Raw genomic sequence first — 27,492 nt, forward strand, 5'->3', positions numbered from 1 at the left:
ACATTATCTATCTATCTATCTATCTATCTTTCTATCTATCTATCTATCTATCTATCTACTCTGTTATATAGTGCCTTTCACATTATCTATCTATCCATCCTATGGTGCTTTTTATTTCTATCTGTCTATTGTGAAGTACGTGCACTTAAGGAACATCTGGGAAGCACCAAAAAGGTCGTCAATACCACCGCCAACAGAGGGCGCTCCGTTTAACACCATCGCCTTGTCCATACTCCGGTACACAAATGACCTCTGAGTGTCTCTTTGACCTGTTCCTCCATGTTACAGATGACTGCTCCCAGGTCCAGTTAGGCTTGCAGCTGCGCCATTACCAAATCCTGCCAACTATACCACTGAGATTAGAGAAGCTGAGATGCAAAAACAACAAGGTTTGGGGTACCAGCTGGGTGACGCTGTTTAATGATGGTTGAAAGAGAAATGGCAAAGGAAAATGGCACTCAATGGTGCAAAACACTTGGCATGAGCCAAGGTGACAAAAGGAATCGCTTCTTTCACCTTAAGGTGTGTGTGGCCCTCAGATGAATGTTGGCTTCCAGTGGCTTCGAAGGTTTCATCCTATTAACCCAGTGAAATATTATCAGTCATCTTGCTGTTGGCTCTCTTTCTCTTTCTCTCAGGATGGAGGAGGCTGAATTCTGGTTTGTTAAATGTGACTTGATTGTACGGAGTGTTGTTTTCTTGTTGTTATTTGAACCCAAGGCTACTGCTGGAGTAAATGTGTCTGAGGTTTGGGGTTAGGTGGCGCCCCCAAGTGGTCACACTATACAAGTCCCTCATTATTCCACTAAATTCCTTTCATTATCCATCTGATTTAAAGAGTTTGGTGGTCCCACTTGCTGAAGCCCATGAATCAGCCCTGGACAGGAGGCCACAGTCTCTTATTATTATCTGCACATTTTCACAGTTTAGGTCCACAGGGGCGGTGCGGTGACTCGGGATGCAGGACCCATGGCCAGGTGGGATGCCAGTTAGTCTGTTAATGTCCCATGCACCACACTTGATGGGGAGGCCAGTTTGCTCGTCGCTGTATTTCACTTCCCTCTCACGCTGACTCCTCCCAGCCGAGTGTGCGGCAGCTCGAGTCTAACAACGCCGTGAGGAGGAACAGGCGACAGCCGCACAAACAGCAGCAGGACTGCCAGTCAGCTCTCCATGGGCTCCTCGAGAAGTCGGCCGTTTTGAGCCCGTCCTCCGGTTTGCCGACAGCTGATGAGAAGCATCAGAGGGGCTACAGCATGAGGACTGAAGAAAAGCAAACAGAGCTTGGTGTCGGACAGCTAAATTAGGAGGGAAGACCACCTGGACATTGGCAGACCTTAGGATGACCTCAGGATAAGCAACAAAGAGGGCAGCAAGAAGGCTTTAAAATAAAGCACTAAGTAGAAAAGCCTGGACATCCAACATGCAGAGCAAAGGGGAACTTTGGTACGTGATGGTGGAGCTGCTCATTGGCCTGTTGGCATGCTTGGGCAACACGGTGGTCATCTGGGCGGTGAAGCTCAACTACACACTCAGGGAGCCCACCTTCTATTTCATCGTCTCCCTGGCCGTGGCAGATATAGCGGTGGGCGCAGTGGTCATTCCTCTGGCGGTGGTGATCAACTTTGGGCTTCAGACCCATTTTTATAGCTGTCTCTTCATTGTTTGCATTCTGCTGGTGCTGACCCAGAGCTCCATTATGTCTCTGCTGGCCATTGCGATTGACCGTTATCTGCGTGTCAAAATAGCCAAGAGGTGAGTAGGTTTCTTCATGTGATGTTTTAATGGTGGGCTTGTGCAGGATGGGTGACGACAGAATAACCCCAGAGCCACACTACAAATGGACAAAAAAGGCAGTCAGTCCTGATTCACAGCAATTTGATGAAAACCCCGCAGGTGTTGAGCACGGGCGCCAGGGGCTGGCAAGGTGTGTGCTCTTCTTCCCATGAATACTGTTGGTCATTTATCCATTTTCTGGGTCTTTCAGTCCAGTTCAGGGCAGGCTTCAGATTCTATTTGAATTCAGTGGTCCAACAAGACCCTAAACTCAACTCAGATGGCAGTTTACAATGGGCGAGTGTAGAGGAGTGTGATGGGTGGCTCAGTGGTTAGGGCTGCTGACTCAGCTCTGGGGCCTCTGTGAAGGGTGCATGTTGAGCCAGTCTGTGTGTGCGTGTGCTGTAAACTTCAGGAATTTAGACTTTACTCTCACATCCTAAATCTGTGCCAGTTAGTAGAACTGGCAGCGAGTGGATCAGCAAATTTGTCAATATGCCCTGCAATGGACTGGCACTCCATCCAGAGATCGGTGCTGTTTTGTAACTTTGTGCTGCTGGGTTTGGCACCCGTGGCACCACGTACTGGGTAGACAGTGAAGGAGGATGAAGGAGGAGGAAGAGGGACACCCTGACTGTAGATAGATAGATAGATAGATAGATAGATAGATAGATAGATAGATAGATAGATAGATAGATAGATAGATAGATAGATATGAAAGGCACTATATGATAGATAGATAGATAGATAGATAGATAGATAGATAGATAGATAGATAGATAGATAGATAGATAGATAGATAGGAAGGGCACTACATAATAGATAGATAGATAGATAGATAGATAGATAGATAGATAGATAGATAGATAGATAGATAGATAGATAGATAGATAGATAGATATGAAAGGCACTATATAATAGATAGATAGATAGATAGATAGGAAGGGCACTATATAATAGATAGATAGATAGATAGATAGATAGATAGATAGATAGATAGATAGATAGATAGATAGATAGATAGATAGATAGATATGAAAGGCACTATATGATAGATAGATAGATAGATAGATAGATAGATAGATAGATAGATAGATAGATAGATAGGAAGGGCACTATATAATAGATAGATAGATAGATAGATAGATAGATAGATAGATAGATAGATAGATAGATAGATAGATAGATATGAAAGGCACTATATAATAGATAGATAGATAGATAGATAGATAGGAAGGGCACTATATAATAGATAGATAGATAGATAGATAGATAGATAGATAGATAGATAGATAGATAGATAGATAGATAGATAGATATGAAAGGCACTATATGATAGATAGATAGATAGATAGATAGATAGATAGATAGATAGATAGATAGATAGATAGATAGATAGATAGATAGATAGATAGGAAGGGCACTATATAATAGATAGATAGATAGATAGATAGATAGATAGATAGATAGATAGATAGATAGATAGATAGATAGATAGATATGAAAGGCACTATATGATAGATAGATAGATAGATAGATAGATAGATAGATAGATAGATAGATAGATAGATAGATAGATAGATAGATAGATAGATAGGAAGGGCACTATATAATAGATAGATAGATAGATAGATAGATAGATAGATAGATAGATAGATAGATAGATAGATAGATAGATAGATAGATAGATAGATAGATAGATATATGAAAGGCACTATATGAGATAGATAGATAGATAGATAGATAGATAGATAGATAGATAGATAGATAGATAGATAGATAGATAGATATGAAAGGCACTATATGATAGATAGATAGATAGATAGATAGATAGATAGATAGATAGATAGATAGATAGATAGATAGATAGATAGGAAGGGCACTATATAATAGATAGATAGATAGATAGATAGATAGATAGATAGATAGATAGATAGATAGATAGATAGATAGATAGATATGAAAGGCACTATATGATAGATAGATAGATAGATAGATAGATATGAAAGGCACTATATGATAGATAGATAGATAGATAGATAGATAGATAGATAGATAGATAGATAGATAGATAGATAGATAGATAGATAGATAGATAGATAGATATGAAAGGCACTATATGATAGATAGATAGATAGATAGATAGATAGATAGATAGATAGATAGATAGATAGATAGATAGATAGATAGATAGATAGATAGATAGATAGATAGATAGATAGATACTTTATTTGTTGCTAGAGAGGACACTTTGCTCTTTGTAGAAACATGACAAACATCCCATTGTCAAATTAAACACAAAGATAATATCTTATTTTTTTTAGTTTTGTCCTACATATTTCCTGCTCAGCTCTTTCACTCCCATTTCCCAGTTTATGTTTTAACTTTACAGTTTTTTACTTTTTCTGGACCTTTTCTAGCGCTGCTATGTCCTTTTTGCTCTGCACCCTGACAGTTTTCCTTCCTACGTGTAATTCTTTATATTTACTTGCCTTAAATTTCATTTGCCACAAATCATTCCCAGTATGTCTGCTCTCCAACTCTCTCTGTGATAATCCAGCAGATTCAAGATCATCTGCAAACTTATCCATCTTGTTACTTATATTTCTGCCCAAACCATTTAAATTTATTAAAAGCAGCAGCAGCAGCCCCAGCACTGCCCCCTGCTGGACTCTTAACGTCAGCTAATTGTGAGAAGGTTCCTCACACCGTCTCCCTCTGCTTCCTGAGTTTTACTAATGTTTGCACCCCTCTACACACAACATCCTGAACTCGCACTTCTTTTAGTTTGATGTTTCATGTTATCAAAAGCTTTCTGAATGTCAAGATAAATAATATCATGTGCTCCACTTTGATCAAATCCTTCTGTTGCTTTTTCATAGAATACCTGCAGGTTGGTAAAACACGACCTCCCTCTTCGGTACCCAAGCTGTTTGTTGAGTAAATCTCCTGTACTTGCCTTGTATCGCTCAGTCTCTTCCTTAATATTTAATGAAAGTTGAATTTCAATTCCCAGTTGTGGCTTTTTCTTCATTTGGCTTCGCTTAGTGATGGCAGGACAGTAACCCTTAGGGAAAAATAAGCTTAAGAAAGTAGAGGAATATGAAGGCTGTATGTTCTTTTGGTGTTCATGGGAACCTCATCTAAAGACACACTCCTGGGATGACTGGCAACTTCAACCTGCCCATTGTTTGGGGCTGTGCCCAGGGCCAGGCTGACATTCATCTACAATAAGCTGCCTGTCCTTGCATCTGTTACACTAAAAGTGAATAAGTGATTCAGATAAAGCTTTATAGTCCTGCATTGTTTGTCTTGTTATATCAGGGCTGTCCAACTCTGGTACTGGTGGGCCGAAGTGGCTGCAGGTTTTCATTCTAACCATCTTCTTAATTAGTAAGGCGTTTTTTTCATTGACGTGACTCAGACCCCTTAGTTGTTTCTTTTTCCTTAATGTGCAGCCAAACAATAATGAGACACAAAATGAGCCAAAACAGGACCAGCAAACCTGAAAATAAAGAAAGGTGAAGGTCTCGGCCATGTTTGGTCTGCTCAGGTCACCAAAACATCTTGATGGTGGTCTTGATGGTGAAAATCAACCATCTGCTGTGTCATAATGAGAGCAGCAGCAAGTCATGATATTCAATAACGACTTTAAATTAACAGCAAGAATCGGCTTCTCATTAAGGAACTGGTTGGAGTGAAATTGGCTGGAGTTTGACGTTCCAGTTCAGCTGGTCATCTGTACAAAACAAATCAACTCAGAGGACTGAATCCTTAAAAACATCCATCCATTTTCCAACCCGCTGAATCCGAGCACAGGGTCACGGGGGTCTGCTGGAGCCAATCCCAGCCAACACTGGGCACAAGGCAGGAACCAATCCCGGGCAGGGTGCCAACCCACCGCAGGACACACACAAACACACACAAGGGCCAATTTAGAATCACCAATCCACCTAAGCAGCATGTCTTTGGACTGTGGGAGGAAACCCACGCAGACACTGGGAGAACATGCAAACTCCACGCAGAGAGGACCTGGGAAGCGAACCCAGGTCTCCTAACTGCGAGGCAGCAGTGCTACCCACTGCACCACCGTGCCGCCTTCCTTAAAAACAGGACTATTAAAATGAAGGGAAAAGGAGTTAATTAGCAGTGAAAACTGATTAGGAAAAGGGGTTAGAATGAAAACCTGCAGCCACTGCGGCCCACCAGGACCGGAGTTGGACACCCCTGTGTCATATCGTACTGTTGCTCTGGTTTTTGGTAATGTTATGGTGTATGTTAAATGTGCAGTATGTTGCTTTGCCTATGCACTGGGGACAGGAAGGAACAAAACGTCATTCAGCCATACAGTATACTATGTACGGTATGTGAATGAATGCCAATACCATTGGGTTGAGTTGAGGCGAGTAAACTAGATGGCTGTGGAAATGACAACTAGACATACAGCTGCAAGAAGCAGAAAGTGAACTCTTTGGAATTCCTTGGTTTTCTGCATTGATTCCTGCTCAAATGTGGCCTGATCTTCATCTAAGGGACAACTACAGAAGGACACAACCTGACTAAACTAATAACACACAAACAGTTGGACTTTTCACGTCTTTATTGAGCACACTGAGTAATCAATCACAGTGAGGGCAGGAAAAGGCAGGCGACCCTCTGTGTTAGTGACCTCTCCGAAAGCTAACTGGAGGAAGATGTTTTAAATAAGGAGATGAGATTTCAAATGCAGGCACACAAAGCCTACTTACTGACACATCTGATCACCTCAAGAAAGATCAGTCCGTCTGAACCACACCTCAATCCAAACAACCATCACAGAACCTTAGAAGACACATTATAGCGATGCCTGAAGCTGGACAGGGCTACCAGAGCATTGCTGGGTGTTCATCAATCCATGGTAAGACAAGTTGTCTACAAGTGGAGAAAACGTCAGGACTGTAGCTACTCTCCCTAGGAGTGTATGTTTGGTTTAGGTTTAGGTTTAGGTTTATTTGTCATATTTAGGTTAACACAGGGTCAACATACAATGAAATGTGTATGACGAGAAAAACAAGTCACTCAGCCTAGATCCAATAAAGCTAAAAATAATTAAAAAAAATAAATTACAAGTTAAAAATAGACTAGCCATATAAAATAAAATGTGCACGTTTTAAACGAAGTTATATAGCAATATGAGTTGAATGAGCAGCAAGTACAAATGACAGTTATTGCACAGATAATGTTTTATAAGTACAGATGCATCCTCTTTAATAAAATGCCTGTGTGCGTCCAGGTGTCCGTGTGTGGGTGTCTTCTGGTGAAGTGCGCATGCGCGGGGCACGGTGCGATGCACGATGTTACTGTCAGAGAAAGTTAGAGACGTTTTACGGAAATACAAACCAGTATTACTGCGAGAGGAAATTAAAGGTACACAATACAGTGACGCATATTACAGCCACATACTATCCAGTATTACTGTCAGAGGAGATTAAAGGCATATTACCGACGCGCACGCCTGTATTACCGCCAGAGAAAATTAAAGGTATATTACGGACATACAAGCCAGCGGACGTACAAGCCAGTATTACTGTCAGAGGAGATTAAAGGCATATTACCGACGCGCACGCCTGTATTACCGCCAGAGAAAATTAAAGGTATATTACGGACGTACAAGCCAGCGGACGTACAAGCCAGTATTACTGTCAGAGAAAATTAAAGGCATATTACCGACGCGCACGCCTGTATTACCGCCAGAGAAAATTAAAGGTATATTACGGACGTACAAGCCAGCAGACGTACAAGACAGTATTACTGTCACAGAAAATTAAAGACACACAATACACGGCGGCAGCCCACAAAGAACGGTCAGCTCAGCAAGTAAACATCAACAAAAGAAAGGCTGAAAGAAAGAAAAATACGACCAACAAAAAGAATGAGGTCAAAGTCCCTTGCCATTTAATACAGACTGTTCCTACTAATGTTTATGCACTACTGTTCTAGCGCGCGTTATTGTAACGGGCTAAATGACTAGTATTCCATAAAGTACAGATTCATGTTCCAGTCAGTATTCAGAGCGTCTGCAGGTACAGTTTGTGTGTGAGTAGTGCAATGTAGGTGTGATGTAAGTGTGTGTAAGTGTTCAGGTGTTGCTGTTGAGGAGTCGAATGGCCTGGTGGTAAAAGCTGTTCTTAAGTCTTGTAGTCCGAGCAGCCAGACTCCTGTATCATCTGCCAGACGGTAACAAGGAGAACAGCTGGCGTGCTGGATGGCTGTGGTCCTTTATGATGCTGCTTGTCTTACGCAAGCACCGATGGAGGTAAATGTCTTCAATGGCAGGGAGACTCTTGCCCGTGATGTGCTCTGCTGCCTTCACCACTCTCTGTAGTGATTTCCGGAGCAGCTCCCATCCCAGACGGTAATGCAGCCCATCAGCAGACTCTCGACCACACTCCTGTAAAAGTTTGAGGTGATGTTGGCATTCATGCCAAACCTCCTCAGCCTCCTCAGGAAGTAGAGCCGCTGGCGAGCTTTCTTGACCACAGTGTCTATGTGAAGGGTCTACGAGAGATCCTCAGTGATGTTTACTCCGAGGAACTTGAAGCTGTTAACCCTTTCAACTTCTACGCCGCTGATGTAGATGTCCTGGTGTTCCCATGATATACATCATGCTCCACTGACAGACTGAGAAGATCATTCCTCCCCCAAACTATGCGACTCTTCAATTCCACCAGAGGGGGTAAACGTTGAACATTATTCAAGTTATTGTCTGTTTTTTACCTGCATTTTTTTATTACTCTTTAATTTAATATTTTTTGCTGCTGGAGTATGTGAATTTCCCCCTGGGATTAATAAAGTATCTATCTATCTATCTATCTATCTATCTATCTATCTATCTATCTATCTATCTATCTATCTATCTATCTATCTATCTATCTATCTATCTATCAGTAATATAAAAGTCAATCCCGAAAAAGGTTCAAGGGTAACAGCAGAGGAGCTCCAGAGAAAATGTGAAAGGCTTTGTTCATGTGCCCACCATCAGATCGGTCTTCATGGAAGGACGCCACAAAGGAAAACCATGGATGTCATAAAAAAAGCACACCTCAAGTTAGCTCAAGACCATCTGAATGCTCCACACTGCTTGTGAGAAAATGTTCTGTGGACAGATGGGACAAAACGTGGAACACCAATGCACAATGCTATGCTTGGAATCAAAATGGGACCTCCATACCAACATCAGAACTGTGAAGCATGGTGGAGGAAGCATCTGGGTTTGGGCCTGCTTTGCTGCCTCAGAGCCTGGTCGCCTTGTAATCACTGAGAGAACAATGAACTCAGAGATGGGCCGAAACAAGTGAATGTATGAGCAGCAGTCTATGACCTCAAGCTGAAGAGAGGCTGAATGATGCAACAAGACTCAAAGAGAACAAGTAAATTCACAAAAAAATCAAGAGTGGTCTCCCCAAGACTTACTCGTTGTGGCACCCGGCTGGGGTTCATGCCTAGCCGGGATGCCCAGGAGGACCGGAGGAGGGCTTGTGCCTCCTCCAGAACATGAGGGGTCGACCGCCCTGGTTGCTTTGGGGGCCATGGGTACAGAGCATGGAAGCTCTACCCTGTAGGGGCCCGTGGTCACCGCCAGGGGGCGCCCCAATGCCTTAGGAGCCCTGGACCTCAGCACTTCCGTCACACCCGGAAGTGCTGGGGGGAAGAGGATTGGGGACACCCGGAGGACTTCCGGATACACAGCCAGAGCTTCCGCCACACAGGGGTGTGTCTACGGAGGCTCCACAGGATGCACCTGGAGTTCATCCGGGGGTGTATAAAAGGGGCCACCTCCCTCCAGTCAATGGCAAGAGTCGGGTGGAAGTAGGACGGAGCTCAGAGGAGAGGAGTGGAAGCGGACCAGGGACAGTGAAGGCACTGTGGTGGCCAAGGACTGAAGGGGTGATTGGTGCCGAGGCACTGGGTATTGTGCACTTTAATTACTGTAAATAATGTATAATAAACATCTTGTCTACCTGTCTGTGTCCAGGCTGTTCCCCACATCGTATACTCAGATATGGGGATGGATATTTGAGGAGTAAACCGCGAGACAATGATTAGATTTCTATATTGTGTACATTAAACAACCATCAACAACAAATCAAATCAAATGAATAAAATACTGAACAATTATTATACAGTAAAAGTAAAGTTGAATAAATCGGACTCTGCAGCTGCGTGAATAAAAGGTAAAGTTCCACTTCCGGTTAGCGGAAATAGCCCAAAAGTTGATAGAAATGTACGTTTTGTACCTAACACTTGTATGCAAAATTTGGTTGAGTTAACTGAAAGCGTATTCAAGTTATCGTGTTTACACCCACCCACACCCACACACACACACGCACACACACACACACACACACAGACATAATTCCAAAAATGTTATTTTCGGATTCTGGGAGGTCTAAAATGTTGAGATTCATCAAAATCTCGAAATTGAATTTTTGGACGATTCCAATACTTTCCCAATACTTCATGTACGAGAAAGTAAAAAGAAGAAGATTTGTGTTTTGAAATGGCCTGTGGTCAGAGTCAGAGACTCTTAACCCGACTGAGATGCTGTGACATGACCTGGAAAGGGCTGTGCAATCAAGACATGCCAGAGATATTGATGAACTGAAACAGATGTGTAGAGACGAATGGTCCAAAGTTCATCGGCAACATTGTGCAGGTCTCAGTAGCAACTACACCAAACATCTGGTGGAGGTCATCTGCTGCTAAATGAGGACCTACAAGTTATTAAGGGCTTACTTTGTCCGGCCTGCACGGTGACTGATTCCTCAATGTGCTCAGTGTGTGTGTGTGTGTGTTGTGTGTTTAGTCAGGTTGGGTTTGTCTTCTATGACCACATTTCATGAGCAGTCAATGCAGAAATCCCCGTAATTCCAAGAGTTCACTTACTTTTTCTTGTAACTGGATGACATGTTTGTTAACCCAAATGATCTTTCAAGAGGATGGCACTCGTTTTTTATTTAAAATTAACACTCTCTGTGTTCTGACTTCAGGTACAAGAGCATTGCTACAAGACGGCGAGTCTGGACCGCCATTGGCCTGTGCTGGGCAATTTCAGTGGTGCTGGGTTTTCTGCCCATGTTTGGCTGGCACAGCAAGGAGGAGTCACAGGGCACAAACACCTCCTGCTTGGTCAACTGTACGTTCTTGGCTGTGGTCAGCATGTCCTACATGGTCTACCTGAACTTTGCGTCAGTCCTCGCCCCTCTGCTCATCATGGTGGTTCTGTACCTGGAAATATTTTATCGCATCAAAAAACACCTGAAAGCCAGTGTTGCCAGTTCAGGAGAATCCAGTAAGGATTACCGAAAGGAGCAGAAGCTGGCCAAGTCTGTCACCTTGGTCCTCTTTATGTTTGCTGGGTGTTGGCTTCCCCTGCACATTGTAAACTGCATCATCTATTACAGCAGAGACACTGATGTGCCCAGGTATATCATCCTCATTGGCATCTCCCTGACACACAGCAACTCGGCCATCAACCCATTCATATATGCACTCAGAATCGGCAAAATCCAAGAGCCATTACTGCACATCTGGAAAAAGTACTTTTTGTTCAAAGACAACTCCAGCCAGACGCAGGATGAAATAGAAGAAGTGGCCAGCAAAGCTGGTGCCAGTAAGGCAGAGTGCCCCGTCAACGAGTCTGGCGACAGGCCTAAAACGGTAATACGGTGTAAGCCCTTTGTCTTGTTTCTGAGTTTGGAGTTTAACTTGACCCCCAGTCACTGGTGTAGGCGACACCCCCAATAAGGGGGGTCTCCAGACCAAAAGGACCCCTCATCAGATCTTCACTAAGCCAGCCACAAAATATATATTCATTTTTGAAGAGAGAAATACAAATTTTGTTGCATTATAAGGTTAAAGAAAAGTGAGAAACTGGTGTGTCATATCGTGTGACGCTATAAATTACTCAGTGCCCATTACTGAGTTTGTGAGAAAATATTGTTCTTCACAAGCCTGTCTGATTTGCAGTAGACTGGGTGGAGCTAAATGTTTGAGTGGCAGCAGACTAGGAGGGGCTATATGTCTAAGTGACATTGAGGTGGGCGGGGTCAGATTTTTGAATTGTAGCAGGCTGGGTGGGGCCAGATGATTGAATGGCAGCCATCTGGATCTATTGGCATCAGCAAATATCAGAGCAACAAAGCTCTATGTGCTTCCATGTTGTAAATAATAATCATAATAATGGCATTTTATTTTTATACCACCTCTCCCATACTCAGACTAAGTTTCCTATTGCACTTCTGTCTGATGCACAACAAATTATGAGCTTTGGTTCCTTGGCATCCATGACAAGGTCAGGTTCAGGTCAGGTTGGGGAGTATGCACTGGTACAGCACGTCGCCGCAACCACCACATGATGAAAAAGCTCAGGGTGCTGGTTGGCAACCTCCAGTGCAGACACGCGGTCCAATCTCACCCTCTGGAAATGACCCTGTATCTGTCATAGCCAGGTGTTATGTGAGCGTCCCCTTGGCCTGGTCCAGTTGCTTGGTCCTCAGCAATGAGAATCTTGTGAGGCAGATCACCCTTGGGGAATCGCACCACATGGCCATAGTGCCATAACTGACACTCCCTCATAAACAATACAAGTAACGTGCGTCATTCGGGAGTCCATGAGCAACTGCTCATTCGACACAAAGTCAAACCAACGGTACCCAAGGATTCTCTGAAGAGACACAGCACTGAAAGAGTCCAGTCTTCATCTCAAGTCACTGGATGGCGTCCATGTCTCACAACCATATAGCAAGACAGGAAGCACCAGGACTCTGAAGACTTGGACCTTCGTCCTTTTGCATAGATATCGGGAGCTCCACACACCCCTTTACTGTGACCTCATGACCCCACCATGCTCCCTCAATCCGTCTACTGACTTTATAGGAAGAGTCACCAGAGACATGAATGTCACTGATGAGGTAAGTAAACCTCTCGACGAGGTCGACACTCTCTGCTGATGGCTGTGCCAAGAGGTCATTAAAGACCTTTTAATGACCTTAATGACAAGGTTGCTAGATTTTAATACAGAACCTTATACATACAGTACATCCGGAAAGTATTCACAGCGCTTCATCACTTTTTCCACATTTTGTTATGTTACAGCCTTATTCCAAAATGGATTAAATTCATTTTTTTCCTCAGAATTCTACACACAACACCCCATAATGACAACGTGAAAAAAGTTTACTTGAGATTTTTGCAAATTTATTAAAAATAAAAAATTGAGAAAGCACATGTACATAAGTATTCACAGCCTTTGCCATGAAGCTCAAAATTGAGCTCCGGTGCATCCTGTTTCCCCTGATCATCCTTGAGATGTTTCTGCAGCTTAATTGGAGTCCACCTGTGGTAAATTCAGTTGATTGGACATGATTTGGAAAGGCACACACCTGTCTATATAAGGTCCCACAGTTGACAGTTCATGTCAGAGCACAAACCAAGCATGAAGTCACAGGAATTCTCTGTAGACCTCTGAGACAGGATTGTCTCGAGGCACAAATCTGGGGAAGGATACAGAAAAATTTCTGCTGCTTTGAAGGTCCCAATGAGCACAGTGGTCTCCACCATCCGTAAGTGGAAGAAGTTCAAAACCACCAGGACTCTTCCTAGAGCTAGCCGGCCATCTAAACTGAGCGATCGGGGGAGAAGGGCCTTAGTCGGGGAGGTGACCAAGAACCCGATGGTCACTCTGTCAGAGCTCCAGAGGTCCTCTGTGGAGAGAGGAGAACCTTCCAGAAGGACAACCATCTCTGCAGCAATCCACCAATCAGGCCTGTATGGTAGAGTGGCCAGACAGAAGCCACTCCTTAGTAAAAGGCACATGGCAGCCCACCTGGAGTTTGCCAAAAGGCACCTGAAGGACTCTCAGACCATGAGAAAGAAAATTCTCTGGTCTGATGAGACAAAGATTGAACTCTTTGGTGTGAATGCCAGGCGTCACGTTTGGAGGAAACCAGGCACCGCTCATCACCATGCCAATACCATCCCTACAGTGAAGCATGGTGGTGGCAGCTTCATGCTGTTGGGATGTTTTTCAGTGACAGGGACTGGGAGACTCGTTAGGATAAAGGGAAAGATGACAGCAGCAATGTACAGAGACATCCTGGATGAAAACCTGCTCCAGAGCGCTCTTGACCTCAGACTGGGGCGACGGTTCATCTTTCAGCAGGACAACGACCCTAAGCACACAGCCAAGATATCAAAGGAGTGGCTTCAGGACAACTCTGTGAATGTCCTTGAGTGGCCCAGCCAGAGCCCAGACTTGAATCCGATTGAACATCTCTGGAGAGATCTTAAAATGGCTGTGCACCGACGCTTCCCAACCAACATGATGGAGCTTGAGAGGTGCTGCAAAGAGGAATGGGCGAAACTGGCCAAGGATAGGTGTGCCAAGCATCATATTCAAAAAAACTTGAGGCTTTAATTGCTGCCAAAGGTGCATCGACAAAGTATTGAGCAAAGGCTGTGAATACTTATGTACATGGGATTTCTCAGTTTTTTTTATTTTTAATAAATTTGCAAAAACCTCAAGTAAACTTTTTTCACGTTGTCATTATGGGGTGTGGTGTGTAGAATTCTGAGGAAAAAAATAAATGTAATCCATTTTGGAATAAGGCTGTAACATAACAAAATGTGGAAAAAGTGATGCGCTGTGAATACTTTCCGGATGCACTCTATCTATCTATCTATCTATCTATCTATCTATCTATCTATCTATCTATCTATCTATCTATCTATCTACAGTCAGGGTGTCCCTCTTCCTCCTCCTTCATCCTCCTTCACTGTCTACCCAGTACGTGGTGCCACGGGTGCCAAACCCAGCAGCACAAAGTTACAAAACAGCACCGATCTCTGGATGGAGTGCCAGTCCATTGCAGGGCATATTGACAAATTTGCTGATCCACTCGCTGCCAGTTCTACTAACTGGCACAGATTTAGGATGTGAGAGTAAAGTCTAAATTCCTGAAGTTTACAGCACACGCACACACAGACTGGCTCAACATGCACCCTTCACAGAGGCCCCAGAGCTGAGTCAGCAGCCCTAACCACTGAGCCACCCATCACACTCCTCTACACTCGCCCATTGTAAACTGCCATCTGAGTTGAGTTTAGGGTCTTGTTGGACCACTGAATTCAAATAGAATCTGAAGCCTGCCCTGAACTGGACTGAAGGACCCAGAAAATGGATGAATGACCAACAGTACTCATGGGAAGAAGAGCACACACCTTGCCAGCCCCTGGCGCCCGTGCTCAACACCTGCGGGGTTTTCATCAAATTGCTGTGAATCAGGACTGACTGCCTTTTTTGTCCATTTGTAGTGTGGCTCTGGGGTTATCTATCTATCTATCTATCTATCTATCTATCTATCTATCTATCTATCTATCTATCTATCTATCTATCTATCTATCTATCTATCTATCTATCTATCTATCACTTATTGTCCCTGTCACCTGCAGTAGTAGTAGTGCTGTCCTGTGTGTTGTATGAATATCAGTTAACACTTTGAACAATGAAGCTATTGCAGATCCCTTACATGGAACAAACATAAAAAGTCAAATATTGAAAGTTATTCAGTGTTGCTGTATAATTAAATATCAAATAATAAGTTTTGATAATTTGAAAAAGTTTTTTTCAGTATAAGATATAAATAATTGAAAATATTTGAAATAACTGAAAATTAAAAACAGTTGTACATTACAGTGCATCCGGAAAGTATTCACAGCGCATCACTTTTTCCACATTTTGTTATGTTACAGCCTTATTCCACAATGGATTAAATTCATTTTTTTCCTCAGAATTCTACACACAACACCCCATAATGACAAAGTGAAAAAAGTTTACTTGAGGTTTTTGCAAATTTATTAAAGATAAAAAAAACTGAGAAATCCCATGTCCATAAGTATTCACAGCCTTTGCCATGAAGCTCAAAATTGAGCTCAGGTGCATTTGTAACAAATCTTGTACTCAGATGAACGCTTTATCGACGCGGAGAAGTCATGTGCTGTCAACTGAAATCAAATGGTGGTAACGTTACATGTAAAATGCCGTTTCACAATAGTGATAATTTTGGTAGTCATAACCAACCATTTCTTGAATTTTGCACCAAACTGTGAACGGCCTAACCGTGCGTGAGGTAGCACACAGATTCAGACATTTCACTACCACTCCACGAGAGGCAATGTTAAAGCAAGCTGTGTTCATGTAATCAGCGCACACATAAAGAGGGGTCATGGACCTTTTTGCCTTTACAGAGTTGTGCACATTTTCAAGAAAAATAGCTCAACATGAATAATCACACCTAAGCCATTTTTCCCACACACAATAGAGTTAAAAATAGTCAATTTGGGTGTGAAACCGCCAATCTTGCAATTAAGAGTCTTACTCATTCTGCCAGTGTGTGCCGCATGTGCGGCGATGGACTGATGCAGTGTGCCTGTGGTCCCTGGCTGAAAGGGTTTTGAAAATGTCTGTACATTTCCTCATATATTCCAATAATTACCATTTTTCTAAAGGACCTCCCTGCTGTGTTCTCCTGTGTGCTCGTGTGTCTTTGTGCCAGGACTCCAGCTGCCCCTCACTGGCACTGTTACACTCTCTGACAAACCTAAATTGGCCCAGCACTGGAGTGATTGTGGGTGCACCTTGGCATCCCATCCAGGTTTGTGACCTCTCTTGTGCCCCATGCTGGCAGAACAGACCCTGCATTCCATGATGGACCTGGAAAAGGTGGTTCAGGAATATAAATGGATTAACAGACTTGTACATTTAATAACAAAGAGGAAAGAATGTTTTACCCTCACCTAGCCATACAAAATGCAATGACTTCTATTGCATTTGGATGAACCTCATTAAATTACATAAAATAGACAATTAGAAGATGGAGGACTATGCATGGTGGTCAATGTGCATGAAACTGAACTTCCGGAACAAGAAAAGGAAACTCACATTTTTTTTTAATCTCATTTTTAGGGCCCTGTGATGACCTGCCACCCTGTCCCGGGCTGGCTGCTGTCTTGCACCCGATGCTGTCAAGATAAACTCAGGCCCGCTGTCACCATGAACTGGATTCAGCAGGTTGGAGTGCATTCTGCTATGCTTATCATATTTCTCAAGTTTACATGAATCCATTTTCTGACCCATTAAGTACGGTAGGTTAGGGTTAGCACAGCACAGTAGAGCACAGCAGTAGCCATGGCATGACGAGCGTCACTTTCTAATTGTTATCCAGGGATGAGATTTATGATAAAGAGAAGCCTGAAATGTGTATATGCAACGTTCCACAGAAAAGTCGGGATTTATAAAGAACACTTGATGAGGGAACGTGCGTATAATGTGAATTTAATTGTGAATTTCCCATTGGGATTAATAAAGTATCTATCTATCTATCTATCTATCTATCTATCTATCTATCTATCTATCTATCTATCTATCTATCTATCTATCTATCTATCTATCTATCTATCTATCTATCTATCATAATAACAGCCATTTATACGCAACATTTCAGAGAAAGTGGGAAAAGACGACTCCCTCCATCAAGCAGGGAAATGCAGCCAAACCAGCTAAATGACGACTCACAAGCATAATAATTCACATTAGTGAGCCATTGTTATAATGTGCGTCGATGGGACAAACATATTAAAGCTCAAAAGTGATGATTATGCATGTACAGGTGCATCTCAATAAATTAGAATTTCATCGAAAAGTGAATTTAGTTCAGTAATTCAAATCAAAAAGTGAAACTCATATATTATATAGATTCATTACACACAGAGTGATAGATTTCAAGTGTTTATTTCTTTTCATTTTGCCGATTATGGCTTATAGGTAATGAAAACTCAAAATTCAGTATCTCAGAAAATTACAATATTACAACCTGCCTTCCTCACCAGTTTGTCCAGGCGTGAGGCGTCCCTCTTCTTAATGCTGCCTCCCCAGCACACCACCGCATAGAAGAGGGCACTCGCCACAACCGTCTGATAGAACATCTGCAGCATCTTCTTGCAGATGTTGAAGGACGCCAGTCTTCTAAGGAAGTATAGTTGGCTCTGTCCTCTCTTGCACAGAGCATCAGTATTGGCAGTCCAGTCTAATTTATCATCCAGCTGCACTCCCAGGTATTTATAGGTCTGCACCCTCTGCACACAGTCACCTCTGACGATCACGGGGTCCAGGAGGGGTCTAGGCCTCCTAAAATCCACCACCAGCTCCTTGGTTTTGCTGGTTCAGAGACCAAGAACAAAAGAACGAGTTTGTTCATTCGTTTGTTCATTGCACATCACTACCTTTAATATGACTTACCTAAATCATCACTGGTGCAGACATCATGGAATTAGTCCAATGGAGACCACCTGCCTGAGGCTTTATTTGCTTGTAGTCTAAATGCACCTGCAGGCAGAAGGTCCAACTTGTATCAATATGGTGGCCTAACCTACACAATGAAGACAAAAGAACACTCCAAAAAACTCAAAATGTGAAATGCACAAGTCAGACAAGAAAATATCCAAGTCACTGAATAAAGTTGGCTGAAAGAAGCTTCCATGGTCTGATAGAGGAGACCAAAATTCAGATGAGAATAATCAACATGTTAGAAAATTTACACATTATCAAAAACACACCATCCTCTCTCCATGATGCTTGGTGGTGCTTTTCTGCAGCTGGCCCTGGAAGGCTTGCGAGGGTAAAAATGAACGCAGCAAAATACGGAGAAATCCGGGAGGGGAACCTGATGCAGTCTGCAAGATACCGACACCCTGAGAGAAGAAGATTTTGTTTTCCAGGAAGACGACGAGCCCAAGCTACACAGGAATGGCTTCAAAACAACAATGTGAATGTCCTGGAGTATCTCAGTTCAGTTCAGGATCTGTGGATGGACTTGACAAAATGCCGTCTGACAGCGCCTGAGCAGTTCCAATTGGGAGAAATGGCAGAGTGAAGATGAGAAAAGCCGTTAGATAAAGAGAGACCTGAGCACACGGACTGTCGTGGCTGCCATGTACTTAAAGCCAGACTTGAAGGGGCTGAATACGAATACTTATGCCAGTGGTACTCAAACTGTGGGCGTGAAGATGTGAAAAAAGAAAACAAGAATTGAAAATATGACAAATACATCTATTGAAACCAAAACAAATGAACTTAAACTACATTCTGATACTAGAAAAATAAATATAGAGTTAGATAAATGTCGATAAAAGTTAAGTAGGTGTAATAAAATATGCATCTATGATATATCATTAATTAAAAAAACAAATTGGTATTAGTGGGCTCCTTTCAAAAAAACCTTAGGGGGGCGCGATTAAAACTGTTATGAAAACTCGGGTCGCAAATACTTAAAGGTTGAGAAACGCTGACTTATGCCATTAATTATTTTGCGATTTATATTTGTAATTAATTTAGAACACTCGGCAGAGATCTGTTTTCACTTTGACATTAAAGAGTCATTGTTAAAAGAGCCAAATGAAATCCTCTACAATTCCAGGTTGTATAATAATAAAACATGAAAATGTCCAAGGGGGCAAAGCCTTTTTATATGCAGCATACTGTATATACTGTTCAGCTATTAAATAAAGTGTGTCACATCCATTCATTTAATAAACATGAACGTTTTCTTATTATTTATCATACAGTGCCTTTCATATCCATCTCTCCAAGGCAGTGTATTCCTCCAACATCCCCTAAGACACGTCGTGTTTCTCTGCACCGGCCTTCGATCTCCACCATGCTGTGACTCTGACCCAGATCAGGCCATTTTCAGTACGGTGTAACTAAACGGAGTGTTAAGAGAGACGTTCTCTGGCCACAGTAGACTGCAGCGTGCACACACTGTCAGATTAGTGAAGTGCTGTCACTTTCCACCACGGTTTCATGTCCGTTATTCAAGCTTGATTTTATATGTAATGAACGCATTCACAAAGTCTTGCGCCTCAAGTTACTTGATTCTCTTTTCATCAATGTCCTTGCTGTATAAAATGTTACTGTTACTCACACAAATTTTACTTTTTTTCCCACCTTCTCAGGAATGCTGATGTTTTGAAGCTCCATTACAAAGTGGACCAAATTGCAAGGGGAGCCCAAGTGGAAGTGTTGCAGAATACTGTGTATTCACCGTTAAACTGCTGGACGGGCAAAGGTCTTCAGATTAAAACTGCAAAAATATAAACTAATAAAATCATAGTAAACTGACTTAATTTCTTTCTTTAATAAAAACCTTTAAACTGTAAGAAGTCCAAGTGGGTGGTGCTGAGCTGACAACATAAGAACACAAGAAGTCTGACCATTGAAAGGAGGCCATTCAGTCGTTCCATCGAAGGTCTTATGCAAGCCTGCAGACCCACACGTCATCCACCAGCAGGGCGCCTCCATGTGGGCATCCACTGAACCCTGCTTGGGAAGGAAAAGTGAGATACGTCAGTCCTGGTGAACAATCTGAAGAAAAAAAGCCAACAATCTGGAAGTAGAAGATACCTGTACATGCGTGAGTTCAAGTGTGTGGTGTGACAAGGATGTGTTCTGTGAACGGGTGGCCCTGCAATGGATTGTCATCCTGTCCACAGCTGGTTCCTGAGTGCACTCAGTGCTGCCATCATGGACCCCTGTGACCTTCATTTGGATTAAGCAGGTTTGAGAATGTTATGGTCTCGATCCAAGTCGTGTTTAACTGTCTTTCTCATCCTTTTTTGGGGTCGTTCTGTGATGTCAGCTCATTCCCATATCCTAGATTTTTTTTTTCCTTTCCAAGGATTTCAACTAAATGATTTGCGGCCTTCAATGGATGAGTAACTCTCGGTCCTTCACATTTTTCTCTTCACTTTCCTTCCAAGTATTTAATTAAACCTCAATAGTGCATGATAAATATACAGAGGTGTGAATGGAAACAAGCTAAATGGGGAGCTGCTGGTCTCTTTTGTCATTTACATCTTATTGCTAATAAGGAGCAATTAAAAACTTAGAATACAGTGGAACCTCGGGTCACGACCATAATTCGTTCCAAAACTCTGGTGGTAACCCAATTTGGTCGTGACCCGAAGTAATTTCCCCCATAGGATTGTATATAAGCACAATTAATCCGTTCCAGACAGTACGACCTGTATGTAAATATATTTTCTTTAAAGTTTTTAAGCACAAATATAGTTAATTATACCATAGAATGCACAGCGTAATAGTAAACTAAATGTAAACACATTGAATAACACTGACACAAACACCCAGGCTCTCTACCTCGCTCTCTCAGCTGCACATGAGCCTGCTCCTACTTTATTTATTTAGTTCCACGGTTTTCAAACTGTGGTACGCGTACCACTGGTGGTACTTCAAGTCACGCCAAGTGGTACTTGTGTGGTCCTTTATTTTCCACGAATCGATGTTGCTAGAATGCCAATCTGCTGCATATAATCATATATAGTATACTACTGTAAATGTGTGGAAGACTCCAAGCCGGCTTTTATTAGCGCGGGCACCCATTTCCTTAATTAGTTTAATATCACTTTAACGTCATAATTATAGTCGTTATAGTGATTATAGTGACTTTTTCTTCAAAACAACACGGGCGTAAATTAACGATTCATTGACAGTGGTACTTCAGTTTACTGGTCCTCGCGGAGTGGTACTTGTTCAAAAATGTTTGAAAACCGTGGATTTAGTTATTTATTAAAATTGGCCTTTTTGACGGGAGCTGTGGACCCGCTATACTACAGGAGGAAGCTGGGTTGAGAGGGTCTTGAGGGAGAGTCCCTCTGCGTGATGCACCGAGAACAATGTACAGTACAGGGAGAGACTGAACACGTGCGGAAATCATCGGCGCGCACAAACCGAAAGGGAAACTGGTTTGTTCGTATACCGAGTGTGTGGTCGTGAACAGATGCACAAGTTTGGCGAACTGTTTGGTCGTAACCCGATTTGTATGTGTTCCGAGACGTTCGTGAACCGAGGTTCCACTGTACAGCCATTTAAGACTAAGATGAGCAATAAGGGTTCCAAATCTTAACAAGCGAGACAACGAAAATGAAGCAGAAGTGTTACTAGGGTAATACAGTCATATGAAAAAGTTTGGGACCCCTCTGAGACTGTATAATAATTGACTCTCCTTTCAACAAAAAAGATAACAGTGGTATGTCTTTCATTTCCTAGGAACATCTGAGTACTGCTGTGTTTTCCGAACAAAGATTTTTAGTGATGCAGTATTTAGTTGTATGAAATTAAATCAAATGTGAAAAACTGGCTGTGCAAACATGTGAGTCCCCTTGTCATTTTGCTGACAACTAAGAAATTAAACAATTGGGCTGGAAAAAAAACCTGCAGCCACTGCGGCCCTCCAGGACTGACTTTGCCCACCCCGATATAGAGAGTAACAAGGCAAACGAAATGTTCAGAATAGTGCGACCTCTAAATGTTTCACAATCCAACTTTCACACATACAGTATACAAGCTACCCTAATGGACAAAACATTAAATGAGCCTTGTGGAGAAATGGTTCTAAAAACATCAACTCTTTACATTGGTTTGATGCAGGGCCGTCTTAACGCATGGGCACGCTGGGCAGTTGCCCGGAGGCCCCATGCTAATCTACAGTATGTACGTTGTGACTTGCTGAGTGGTTGTGTAGGTAGGGGCGCCAGTGCACTGCTTTGCCCAGGGGCCTGCAATGCTGCTAAGACGACCCTGGTTTGAGGACCACCATAGTAATCACACATCATGTTGGAGGTGGAAAGGCCTTATCTAGTTTCTACAATAGAAATATCTTGATGGAATCTTTTTCCATGTTCGTCACTTACTTCACCCAGATTGAAATGTAAGAAACGTTTTTCAGTGACATCCAGCAGCCGTGTTTCTGGTGTGCTGTCAGCATGTTGTTTTACGTGTTCAGCAGATCTTTTAGCTTCCTGGTTCGCTAGAATTTTTTTGCACTACTGGCACAAATGCATCCCAAAGGGTCAAGATCAAGTGGGATGAGTTATGGTCTGAATGTGGCATCACACACATCAGTTCACAGATTTAGGGTCCAATCAAAATGCATGTCTTTGAGCCAGACAACCACTGCCTAAGCCCAGAAAAACACACACACACACGCTGAACAAATAGTTAGGCACATGTGTGCACCGGTTTATCGATATAATTACCTAATCAGCCAATCACAATGCATCAAATCATGCAGATGCAGGTCAATAGCTCCAGTTAACGTTCACATTAAACACCAGAACGGGGAACAAATGTCATGTCAGTGACTTCAACTGTGGCATGATTGTTGGTGCCAGACGGGCTGGTTTAAGTATTTCTGTAACTTCTGATCTAAAGGGGATTTTCACACACAACAGTATCTAGAGCAGGGGTCTCCAACTCCAGTTCTGGGGCCTCATGTATAAATGGTGCGTATGCACAAAAATGTTGTGTATGAACGTTTCCACATTCAAAACATGATGTATAAAACCTAAACTTGGCCTAAAGCCACGCACATTTCCACAGTAGCTCATACCCTGGCATACGCAAGTTCTCAGCTCGGTTTTGCAAACTGGCGGCACCCAGCATCAAAGCAGTGCTACTGTTCCAATGTGGTTTCCCTTTCTTTTTTAGATCCACATCCCTGACACGGCTTTGTCATATACACTGAAACTAACAGCATATATTGTTTATTACTGTAGTTTAATGCATCTCATTGTAATTAACCTGTAATAATAAAATGGTCCACAGAATGGCCAAACTATTCCAAATACAATAACTGCTTTAGCGTTGTTACTCTCGCTGCACCTTCTTCTTCTTCTTTCAGCTGCTCCCGTTAGGGGTTGCCACAGTGGATCTTCTTCCATATCTTTCTGTCCTCGTCATCTTGCTCTGTTACACCCATCACCTGCATGTCCTCTCTCACCACATCCATAAAACCTCTCTTAGGCCTTCCTCTTACCTGGCAGCTCCATCCGTAGTATCCTTCTCCCAATATACTCAGCATCTCTCCTCTGCACATGTCCAAACCAACGCAATCTTGCCCCTTTGACTTTGTCCCCAAACCATCCAACTTGAGCTGACCCTCTAATGTCCTCATTTCTAATCCTATCCATCCTCGTCACACCCAATGCAAATCTTAGCATCTTTAACTCTGCCACCTCCAGCTCTGTCTCCCGCTTTCTGGTCAGTGCCACCATCTCAAGCTCATATAACATCTCTGCTCTCACTACCATCCTGTAGACCTTCCCTTTCACTCTTGTTGATACCCGTCTGTCACAAATCACTCCTGACACTCTTCTCCACCCATTCCACCCTGCCTGCACTCTCTTTTTCACTTCTCTTCCACAATCCCCATTACTCTGTACTGTTGATCCCAAGTATTTAAACTCATCCACCTTCGCCAACTCGACTCCCTGCATGCTCACCATTCCTCTGACCTCCCTCTCATTCACACACATGTATTCGGTCTTGTTCTTACTGACCTTCATTCCTCTCCTCTCTAAAGCATAACTCCATCTCTCCAGCGTCTCCTCAACCTGCTCCCTACTATCACTACAGATCACAATGTCATCAGCAAACATCATAGTCCACGGGGACTCCTGTCTAATCTCGTCTGTCAACCTGTCCATCACCACTGCAAATAAGAAAGGGCTCAGAGCCGATCCCTGATGTAATCCCATTTCCAATTTGAATGCATCCGTCACTCCTACCGCAGACCTCACCACGGTCACACTTCCCTCGTACATATCCTGTACAACTCTTATATACTTCTCTGTCACTCCCGACTTCCTCATACAATACCACAGCACCTCTCGAGGCACCCTATCATATGCTTTCTCCAGGTCCACAAAGACGCAATGCAACTCCTTCTGGCCTTCTGTAAACTTCTCCATCAACATCCTCAGAGCAAACATCACATCTGTGGTGCTCTTTCTTGGCATGAAACCACACTGCTGCTTACTAATCATCACCTCACTTCTTAACCTAGCTTTCACTACTCTTTCCCTTAACTTCATGCTGTGACTCATCAATTTTATCCCCCTGTAGTTACTGCAGTCCTGCACATCCCCCTTATTCTTAAATATCGGCACCAGTACACTTCTTCTCCACTCCTCAGGCATCCTCTCACTTTCCAAAATTCCATAAAACAATCTGGTTAAAAATTCCACTGCCATCTCTCCTAAACACCTCCATGCTTCCATAGGTATGTCATCTGGACCAACAGCCTTTCCATTTTTCAACCTCTTCATAGCTGTCCTTACTTCCTCCTTGCTAATCCGTTGCACTTCCTGATTCACTATCTCCACATCATCCAACCTCTTCTCTCTCTCATTCTCTTCATTCATCAGTCTCTCAAAGTACTCTTTCCATCACACTCTCCTCGCTTGTGAGTACATTTCCATCTTTATCCTTTACCACCCTAACCTGCACATTTTTCCTAGCTCGTCCCTTTGTCTAATCAATCAGTACAGGTCCTTTTCTCCATCCTTAGTGTCCAACCTCTCATACAACTCATCATAAGCCTTTTCTTTAGCCTTCGCCACCTCTCTCTTCACCTTGCGCCTTATCTCCTTGTACTCGTCTACTTTCTGCATCTCTCTGACATGCAAAGCACCCTTCCTGCTGTCACCCTTACTACATCTGCTGTAGTTTCTCAGCTGTCTGGTAACTCTTCACTGCCACCCAGTGCCTGTCTCACCTCCTCCCTAAACTCAACCTTGCAGTCTTCCTTTTTCAACTTCCACCATTTGATCCTTGGCTCTGCCCTCACTCTCTTCCTCTTCTTGATCTCCAACGTCATCCTACAGACCACATCCTATGCTGCTTAACTACACTTTCCCCTGCCACCACTTTGCAGTCTTCAGTCTCCTTCAGATCAGCTCTCCTGCATAGGATGTAATCTACCTTTGTGCATCTTCCTCCACTCTTGTACATCACCCTATGTTCCTCCCTCTTCTTAAAATACATATTCACAACAGCCATGTCCATCCTTTTGGCAAAATCCACTATCCTCTGACGTTCTTCATTCCTCTTCTTGACACCATACCTACCCATTACCTCCTCATCTCCGCTGTTCCCTTCACCAGCATGTCCATTGAAATCCGCTCCAATCACCACTGTTTGTCCCTTGGGTACCACTGTTAATCACATCACTTAATCCAACTCACTCCAAAAATCTTCATTCTCTTCCATCGCACACCCAACTTGCGGTGCATATGCACTAACAACATTCATCATCACACCTCCAATTTCCAGCTTCATAATCATTGCTCTGTTTGACACTCTTTTTCACCTCCAGAACACTCTTGACATACTGTTCCTTCAGAATAACCCCTACTCCATTTCTCCTCCCATCCACACCATGATAGAAGAATTTGATAGAACAATTTGAATCCACCTGGCCTTACTCTTCTTCCATTTAGTCTCTTGCACACACAATATATCAACCTTCCTTCACTCCATCATATCTGCTCTCTCCCCTTACCAGTCATACTGCCAACATTCAAAGTTCCTACCCTCAGTTTCACGTTCTTTACTTTCCTCCCCCCTTTGGCCAACAATAGACCAATTTCAGCCAGCACCCTGTTGGCTAACAGTACTGGTGGCGGTCATTGTTAACCCGGGGCTTGACCGATCCGGTATGGAAATTTGTATTGTCCGCATATTGATTTGGCAAAATTTTACACCGGATGCCCTTCCTGACATAATTCTCCCCATTTATCCAGGCTTGGGACTGGCAATGAAGAAAGACACTGGTTTGTGCATCCTGTGGCTGGGTTAGAGCTTGAAAAGCAAACAAGAGCTGGGAAAAATGTCAGTGTGAAGATGTGAAAGCTAATGAGACAGACAGACCTGTTTTCTAACCTTTGTGATGTCTCTACCCAGTTCTCACATGCAAGTATGTTTGAACCCCGCTCGGGAATGTGGGTTGGGTCCCCATTCATGAATTTAGAGCGGATTGTCTGAGCAATGGGAGTTTGGGGGTCCTCTTTGATGAATCAAGCGATTATGAAAGCATGAGAGGAGTTATGGGGGTTCCCATGAGATCAGCAGAGTGTCAGATGACTCGAGCACCATCAATGTTTAACCTCCTTAATGAATAGAGTACACTCATCATAGCAGAACTTGGGGAGGTCGTCCATGATCAGCCGTGATCAACCTGCAAAGCTGCTGCTGTGAATTGAGTGCGATCGTCAGAGGAGGCTAAGGGGGCAGGGGGTTTCATCCAGGGTTAGCCGTGACCCACCTGCAAGGCTGCCACAGGTTTGGAACTGCTGTACTAAATACCCACTGGAGTGGGGTGAATACTTGGGCATTTATTTTTTTTTAATTTATAATTTTTTTATCTCTTTGAAGAGACCAGCTTTCACTTTGACAAAGAGTGTTTACCATTGATCACGGTCAAGAAAGCCAAATTAAATACTCAGTGATTAAATGTTGTGTAATTACTAAATATAAAATCTTCCAAGGGGTGAACAGGCACTGTAAATCATCAAGTTGAAAGTTTGAGATGTGTCCCTTGGACAAAAATTAAAGAAAAGCCATACAAGAGAAGAATGATACACTCCCAGGAAAAGTACTGTAACAAATATAAACTATCTATACACTTGAAGATATGGCATCTGCCTCCCAGTATTTAATTACGCTGGGGCCAATTTAAAGTCAGTTACAAAGCAAACCTTCATAGTGCTTTGATGACTGCAAGAGGAACAAACACATAAATATGTGGGATATGTATAAACTCC

The 27,492-nt window shown here is 42.9% G+C and overlaps 1 protein-coding gene across 2 annotated transcripts; it reads left to right on the plus strand.

Annotated features, from left to right (window-relative positions):
* Window positions 1-1,145: 1,145 nt before the first annotated feature.
* On the plus strand, window positions 1,146-19,992 carry LOC114647856 (adenosine receptor A3-like). 2 transcript variants are annotated; one of them, XM_028796518.2, is made up of 4 exons: window positions 1,146-1,755; window positions 10,806-11,475; window positions 16,781-16,885; window positions 19,828-19,992. In XM_028796518.2, exons 1-4 carry the CDS (start codon window positions 1,424-1,426, stop codon window positions 19,834-19,836), a joined length of 1,116 nt encoding a protein of 371 aa, XP_028652351.1. In that variant the 5' UTR covers window positions 1,146-1,423; the 3' UTR covers window positions 19,837-19,992. The 2 variants fall into 2 exon arrangements, with proteins under 2 accessions (XP_028652351.1, XP_051780417.1); XM_051924457.1 differs by lacking the exon at window positions 16,781-16,885.
* The last annotated feature ends 7,500 nt before the right edge of the window (window positions 19,993-27,492 follow it).

Source organism: Erpetoichthys calabaricus, chromosome 3 (assembly GCF_900747795.2).
Source record: "Erpetoichthys calabaricus chromosome 3, fErpCal1.3, whole genome shotgun sequence".
Taxonomy (NCBI): Eukaryota; Metazoa; Chordata; class Cladistia; order Polypteriformes; family Polypteridae; genus Erpetoichthys; species Erpetoichthys calabaricus.